Source organism: Hipposideros armiger, unplaced genomic scaffold, assembly GCF_001890085.2.
Source record: "Hipposideros armiger isolate ML-2016 unplaced genomic scaffold, ASM189008v1 scaffold_585, whole genome shotgun sequence".
Classification (NCBI taxonomy): Eukaryota; Metazoa; Chordata; class Mammalia; order Chiroptera; family Hipposideridae; genus Hipposideros; species Hipposideros armiger.
In genome coordinates, this window is record NW_017731935.1 from 1,285,133 (window position 1) to 1,292,646 (window position 7,514).

Sequence of the window (7,514 nt, forward strand, 5' to 3'; positions counted from 1 at the left end):
GAGGCCGGGCGCCCGCTCCGCCCCCGCCCGCGGGGCCTCTGCTCCCGCCCGCGGGGCCGACTCACCGCCCTGGTCAGCGCCAGGCGCCGGGCCTGCAGCAGCCGCGACACCGCCCGGACCCCCGACATGTCTGCTCCCCACGGCGCCGTCCCACCAAACCCCGCGCCGGCCGCGCCTGCGCACCTCGCTGCGCCTGGGGGCGGATGGGGAGACATCGCGCCTGCGCACCTCGCCGCGACCCGGGGAGAGGGCGGGGTGGGGGGACTGCGCCTGCGCAGAGAGGACCCGCGGACGGCGGTGCCCTGGAGCGTCCGGGCCGGCGCTCCCCGCCAGGGGGTAGGTCCGGGGAACGCGCGCTGCGGGGCGGGGTCGCTCCTGGGGGAACCCCCGCGGTGAGAGGGGCCGAGGACCCGGCCGGGGTCCGGTTCAGCCCCGGGCTAAGGTGTCTGTGCCAACTCGCCTGATCTCACCTGCGGCCCAGGTAGCGTTTGCTTTTCCGTGTCCGTGTGTCTGCGAGAGGTCTGAAACCCTCCGTGGAGCGCGGGGCGTGGAAAGGGCAGGCGGCGGTCTGCGTGCTGCGCGCACCCGCTGTCCGCCTGAGTTCAGGTTGGTGACGAAGCTCTTTCTCGGGCGCAGTTGTATGCAACATGGTTTCGAATTATGTTAAGTTTGCAGTGGACCGTTCCCATTGTATAGGATGTTTCCCAATTTTTGCTACTAGAAAATAAAGCCGTAAAGAATATATCTGTGCACAACGCTTTGTTTTTATTTAGGATTGCGTTGCTTTTATCAGAGCTGCGTCTTTGTCAGGCCATGTGCCCCCGAGGGAATGAACACGCACTTCCCAGACGCCTTTGACATTGAGGCAGTTTAGTTCTTTCAGATAACTGATTGTTTTTTTATTCTGTGGATACCACAAACTACTTAACATTAAATCCTGAGCCATATTGTTTGGTACTTTATTGCCAATTAGAATGTTATGTTTTCAGCTGTTAAACAAGTATTCATTGAGAAAGCCACTAATTTTTTTCAAAATTGAATTACATTTCATGTTCCTTATGTGTCACTTATTTCTTTTGTAATCAGTCTGCGTGACTTATGGCTGTCACATAGAAACAAGCTGAAAGCCCTCTTGAATGTATTTTGTGAAAATGCCCAGCCTAGTGCAGGATCTTAGTAAACCTGTGGATTCACACTAGCATTAGACCCCGGCCTGGTTACTGAGATAAATCACGAGCGTTAAGTGCCAACATCTGCAAGCGTGCTGTTCCCTGCCACGATGGCAGGAGGAACCACAGCCTTCTCCAGCACGTGGCCCCTCCCCCACAGGCTGTGCCTGTACCCCCCAGCGCTGGTCACCATTTCCTAAATTAGCAGCCAGTGTTTGACACCTTCCTATTTACATCTTTATGTACAACCATCGTTTCAAACATATCTATATTAAAGAACTTCTTGGTTCTACTTACATTTCAGTTACTGAGACATGTTTCTCCCCCATTACTTTGAACATTGCTTTGATCTGAGATCTGTTGTTTTCTTCTTTTGGTCCCATACAGCTCAGTGCCCTACAGCACACAGGTAGTCTGAACAAAAATTCCGCCAAGAAAAATAAGGATTCATATGAGCCACCTACATAATAAAATTGTTAGATGTATTTTATTCCTTTTGTATGGTTAATGGTTTTATTATTTACTTCAAGGTCCGTCTTCATGAATAACTTAAATGACCCCCCGAATTGGAACATCCGACCCAATTCCAGGGCTGACGGAAATGATGGAAGCAGGTGGAATTATGCCCTGTTGGTCCCCATGCTGGGGTTGGCAGCTTTTCGTAAGTCACAGTTCTCCTAACAGTTGTATTCTCTGGGCTGACGGTTTGGAGCTCGGGCTTTGGGACTTGACAGATGCAAATGTACACCCTAGTTTTATTCCAAATGGTGTGTCTTGGGCAAACGACTGAACCCTCTGAGCCTGTTTCCATGGGAGGTGGCAAATTAGAATTACCTTGATGCAGTGTGAGGGCTAAATAAGATGAGATACTTAGAAGCATTTTGTGTGGAGTGAATTTTAATACCTGTCAGTCATCTCCCATTCAAAGCTGCCCCACTCTGAGGAGTTCCCTCACTTCAGATGCCAAGGACTGAGGGGGACTAAAACAGGCCTGGGAGGGAACCAGCTCTGGGCAGCTGCGTGATGTGTAAGATAGGGGCTTTGGGAGACTCCGTCTGTGAAACCTGCTCAGCCAGGCCCGAAATTCTCTCCAGTTAGCGCTGACTGCACCACTTCAGGGAAATGACCGGTCACCGGTCAGTTGTAACTGTTCCATCTCTTCGCTTAGACCCCACACTACCTGGTAGATTTTCTGATGTTTGCGAGTTGTTTTTATGTTCTGTCATATCCCGTGGTTCTGGGTTGGCACGATGCCCTCCTTTTTGCAGTGGTACTTTTTATGGAGTGGCTTTTTCTGTGCCTGGGTTCCTCAGGGCAACAGATTTTCACAGAGGAAGTGGAGGCTGACAAGAGTAGCGTTTATCAACCCCACTTCACTGCCTTTATTTTTAGACTATGCTAGGGGCCCAGTTAACACCCTTATGTTGCAATATAATTTCTCAACCATGTAATTGTACACTTTTGGAGAATACTTACAAGAATGTAGTTAAAAAGTTGCTCTGATCACATTACCTAACCAAGACAACCAAGAAGAATAAAGATTCCTCAACCCTTCTCAGGGACAGAAAGCATCATTTCAAAAGTCAAAGGGTAAGAACTTCAAAAGTAAAGGTTATTATGAAAGGCTATAAAACCTGGAGATGAGTCTGAAAAACAAATGGAAAATGAAAGTCACATCAGGGCCTCTCTCCCAGCGCCAAAACTAATTGCTACATTAGTAAGTGTAATTTTAAGCCTTTCTCGATTCACTAGCCTCAGGCAACAGGTAGCCGTCCCAAGTGTTAAGGAGTGTTTGGCAAGACACAAGCTAAGCGAGCTCTAAATGGCACCGCCAGTGCCGTGGGGCTGGATGTGGAGCTGCTGTGTCTTTCACCGAGAAGCCAGCCCTGGGCAGATCACCACTGACGCTTGTCAGCCTCCACGGGAGTCGATATTCAGTGTTTTAAGAAAGTGCCAGGGTGTTTTCCCGAGTGGTTGTGCCATTTTTTGCTGCCACCAGCAGTGCGTGGGATCCAGTGTCGGGCGCCCTTGCCAGCACTTGGTGTGGTCACGCTGGTCTCTGCATTCGTTCAGATAGGTGTGCAGTGAGAACCAGTGTCCCTGACGGCTAACGATGTTGGGCGTCTCCACGTACTTTTGCCATCAGTATGTGTTCTTCTGTGACATGTCTGCTCCTGTCTTTTAGCCGCTTTCTAATTGGATAGTTTTTTTGTGCTCAATTTTGAGTTTTGCTGTATTGCAGATACCAGTACTTCATTGGATAGCTGGTTTGCAGACATCTTGTCCCAGACTGTAGCTTATTTGTTCGTTCTCTTAATGGAGTGTTTCACAGAGCCAAAGTTTTAGTTCTGATGAAGAGCTTCCCCTTTTACTGTCATGCTTTGCACACCAATCTGAGAACAGTGTCCTGAAGACACCAATGTTATTTCCTAAAGTTTTAGTTTTAAAGTTTTAGTTTTACATTTTACAGAAAAGTCGATGATGCATTTTGATTAATTTTTGTATTAGATATGAGACTTGGGTTTTACTTCTTCCCTTCCAGTCTGTTTGCCTTTGGTTCCTTTTCTTGCTTTTTTGCCCCACCATGGAGGACTCCATTGACTAGTTCCTGATCTTACAGGAAAAGCTCTGTCTTCACCGTGAAGCACAGTGGTAGCTGTAGGGTACACAGATGCTGTCTATCAAGGCCCCATCATTCCCGTCTCTGGGTGTTTACCGTGAATGGGTGTGGAGTTCGGTCCAGTGTTTTTCTGCATCCGATGATACGGTCGGTCATGTGATTGTTCTCCCTTAGCTGCTGACGTGTTGGATTACATTATTGCCTGAGTTGAATGTTGAACTAGTCTTACATTTTGGGAATAGTCCCCACTTGGTCATGCTGTGGAATTCTGTTTACATATTGTAGAATTATAGTTGCTAATTTCTGTTGAGGATTTTTATATCTTTTCATAAGAGATATAGCAAGTATTTCAGCCCTTGGGCAGGGTTCTCTCTCTAATCCACACCTATTTTGGCATCCTGTTTTTTATTTCAGTGATTGTATTTTTCGGTTCTAAAATTCCCACTTTAACCTTCGATTTCTTTGCTTAGACTTCCTATTGCGATGGCTGCCTTAAACTGTCCAATAACATCACTGTCATCTTGGCAGCCGCAGACACTGGCTACCTTTTTTAAAGTCAGTTTGAGATCTTCCTGATTTTTTTTTATGAAGAGTGATTTTCAATTGAAACCTGGGCATTTGGGGTGTTTCATTATTCAGACCTTTTTGGACAGCGCTGTGGCAGGAGAGGGGCGGGGGGAGTCCAGGCTCCACACTTGGCCTCTGGCCTGTTGACACCACGTCTTGAGGTTGAATTTCTCACTCTACCTTATGATCATGTGCCCCAAATAGAACATAAGCCAACGTCCAGGACTTCAGCTGTTGGCTGGAGAGGACCAGGCAAAGCTGAGCACACTTTGAAATGTACTGAGGTCTCTTACCTCGCCAACAACATCTGAAGTATACCCATATTCATTTTTTCAACAAATAGCCCATATTCTTTTTTTTTTTTTTCAGCTGAGCCATCCTGCCACCTGTTGGCAGCTCAGCAGCAGCTCAGCTCGGGCTGGGAATTGAACCGGCAACCCTGGTGCTCAGAGCTCACACTCTTGAGCGACCATATTCATTTTTAATCCTTGCCAACAGTACATGGGAGCTGTGGCCAGAGTACGTCTGAGAGCAAAAGAAAGTAGAGGGGTTTTTCTTAGCCACAGAAAACCAGACTGAAAGGGGCGCTGTCTATAGCCAGGAGCCTTCATCTGATTTAGAACTCTGCGTTTTATTACAAAATGTTATCTTTTTTGTGCCTCTAAGGGCTTAAGATTTTATTGAAATGCTATCCTTTGCTGCTTTATATTTTCTTTAAAGATTATAGAAGTTCAGCTCTGGCTTTTCATCATGTGTGCTTTTCTCCCCCAATGTATCCATGTCAGGTTGGATTTGGTCTAGGGAGTCTCAGAAAGAAATAGAGAAAGAGAGAGAAGCATACCGCCAGAGAACGGTGGCTTTCCAGCGGGAACTTGAAGCCAAGTACCATGCTGTGATCTCGGAAAGTCGGCGGGCTGTGGCTCACTTGTCTTTGGAACTTGAAAAGGAACAGAACAGGACAACTAGTTACCGAGAAGCCCTTATCTCTCAGGGGCGCAAGCTGGTGGAAGAAAAGAAGCTTCTGGAGCAGGAGCGGGCTCAGGTCATGCAAGAAAAGAGGCAGGTGCAGCCCTTGAGGAGTGCGTACCTGAGCTGCCTGGAGCAGGAGGAGGACTGGCAGAGGCGGGCCAGGCTCCTGCTGAAGGACATCGAAGGCGCGCTTTCCGAGAGACAGAGCGTCTACTGCAGCCTGCTTCTGCCTCGCGGCCGGCGACTGCAGATAGAGAAGAGCCTGCTGGGCCGCGCGTCCACCGACCCGGTTGCTGCTGACCTGGACATGGCAGCTGGCCTGACCGACATATTCAAGCATGACACCCACTGTGGTGATGTCTGGAACACCGACAGGCGCCAGAACGGGAGACTCATGTGGCTGTATCTCAAATACTGGGAACTGACTGTCGAACTGAAAAAGTTTGAGAGAGTGGAGAAAGCCATACTCGAAAAGTAAGACGAGAGTGCGATAAGCTCCTAATGACTCGAGGTCAGACGACCCTGTGGCATTCTGGGTTGTCCGATGTTTTCTCTTTTCATTCTTCCAGTGCTGCTCGTGTTGTGGTCATGTGTGCGTACAGCCATCTGTCAGCCTGCCACTTCTGAGCAGGACAGCAGGGCTTGGCAGACAGGGCTTCCTCCCCAGCCCTTCTCAGCTGTTAAGGAAGCTGTTTGTCAAGGACTGTTTAAGCAGAGAGTATAACTTCGTATCGTAGGTCTGGGAAAAATTTGTTTTTAAGAAAGTTAAATACAGCAGTGATCCTCTCTATTAGTAATTTTCTGCGTGGTTTTCTCACTCCCTACATAACTTCTGTGTTTGCCTCAATTATTTTTCTCCTAAAATTGCATTTAGAAGTTGTCAGGTAGTGGATAGAACTGCCTAACAGATGATACTAGGAAAGTAGTAATATTATTAAGGTTTTATATTGTTTTAAAGATCTCGCCCACCAGAGGGAAGAACAGGGTTTCTTGTACCCAGTTGACCCTGGTGTGTGTTTCGAACCTGGCTCATGTCTGTGTTCAATAAGCAATATTGCTTACTAGTGATGACATATAATAAAGGTTACCTGTAATTTAAAAGCAACAATGCCACTTTTTGTGTGTGATTCCTTACAAAATGCTTTTACACAGATTATCTCAGTATTTGCCAGATGAAAAGTGGGCGGGCACTCACAAAGCTAATAGGAACGAACCTTTCCTGTGCTTTGCACATGTCACTCGAGTAACCCTAACCCTGACACTATGCAGGAAGTACTGGTACTACCCTCTGGGCCGGGAGTCCCCGAGACCACCCTTAGGTTTGATGACAGCACAGAACTGTTCTCACAGCTAAGATTTAGTACATGACAAGGACACCAAGGGAAAGGTACGCGGTGAAGTGAGATCAGGCACAGCCCCCGAGCCCCTCCCAGCACTGAGCTTGCCAACCAGGGACGCTCCTGAGACAGCACCCAGGTGTCTGCTGTCTTGGTCACTTAGGCCCCTCTGCCTGGCACAGCACGTACCCAACAAATTCCAGACTCCCAGAAGGAAAGCAGGTATTCAGTCCAAGCTGTTTGCACAGTGAAGTTAGGTACAATGAGCCCCTGACTGGTTAATGTGGGAACCCTCTCAAAACCCAGGTTTCCAGATGCCTGCCAAGGGCCAACCTTATAAGCAGGCCTTTGAGAGGACGACGGCCTCCGGCCCGCTGTGTGACCCCTTTCTGGGCAGCCGCATTTCACAAGTGAGGGAGCTGGCACAGAGAGGAAAAGTTAACCTGCCCAAGGTCACCCCTTCTGCCCCCTGGTGGTGACTTTGGAGCCAGTGGGAACCCAGGCAGTCTGGCTCCAGAGCTGCTAGTAACTTTTATGCAATTATTTGACAGTAAGTGGCCTGGCGGTGGCTGGGTTAGGAGCCATCTCATTTCAAATCAGGTGTCCGCCCTGCCTTCCTACTTGTCTATCTATATGGCAACACGAACTGTTAAAAATATAAAGTGTTGGGCCGGCCAAGTGGCTCAGTTGGTTAAGAGCGCGAGCTCTGAGCAACAGGGTCGCCGGTTCGATTCCCACATGGGCCAGTGAGCTGCGCCTGCGCTGAGCTGCCGCTGAGCTGTCAACAGGTGGCAGGATGGCTCAGCTGGTGAGAGCACGTGCTCCTAACAACAAGGTTGCTGATTCAACTCC

General features: G+C 48.7%; 2 protein-coding genes across 4 annotated transcripts in view; one reads left to right on the forward strand and one right to left on the reverse strand.

The window, feature by feature from the left end:
- The window catches only part of SDHA (succinate dehydrogenase complex flavoprotein subunit A), a 22,734-nt gene extending 22,558 nt beyond the window's left edge, over positions 1-176 (reverse strand). For both annotated transcript variants that reach the window (XM_019624371.1, XM_019624370.1), the window contains exon 1: positions 66-176. In XM_019624371.1, coding sequence (XP_019479916.1) covers positions 66-128 — 63 coding nt within the window. In that variant the 5' untranslated portion in view covers positions 129-176. The remainder of the gene's footprint in view (positions 1-65) is intronic.
- A 63-nt stretch (positions 177-239) lies between these two features.
- Positions 240-6,433, forward strand: CCDC127 (coiled-coil domain containing 127). 2 transcript variants are annotated; one of them, XM_019624372.1, is made up of 3 exons: positions 240-336; positions 1,701-1,830; positions 5,142-6,433. In XM_019624372.1, the coding sequence occupies exons 2-3, from the start codon at positions 1,710-1,712 to the stop codon at positions 5,801-5,803; spliced, it is 783 nt and encodes a 260-aa protein (XP_019479917.1). In that variant the 5' UTR covers positions 240-336; positions 1,701-1,709; the 3' UTR covers positions 5,804-6,433. The 2 variants fall into 2 exon arrangements, with proteins under 2 accessions (XP_019479917.1, XP_019479918.1); XM_019624373.1 differs by lacking the exon at positions 240-336 and adding an exon at positions 344-481 and having other exon boundaries at positions 1,700-1,830.
- The last annotated feature ends 1,081 nt before the right edge of the window (positions 6,434-7,514 follow it).

Bases quoted from the DNA above. Each gene is read 5' to 3' on its own strand.
- CCDC127 (XM_019624372.1), top strand. From the start codon at position 1,710: ATGAATAACTTAAATGACCCCCCGAATTGGAACATCCGACCCAATTCC. The intron at 1,831-5,141 runs GTAAGTCACAGT...TATCCATGTCAG, and splicing joins GCTGGGGTTGGCAGCTTTTC to GTTGGATTTGGTCTAGGGAG.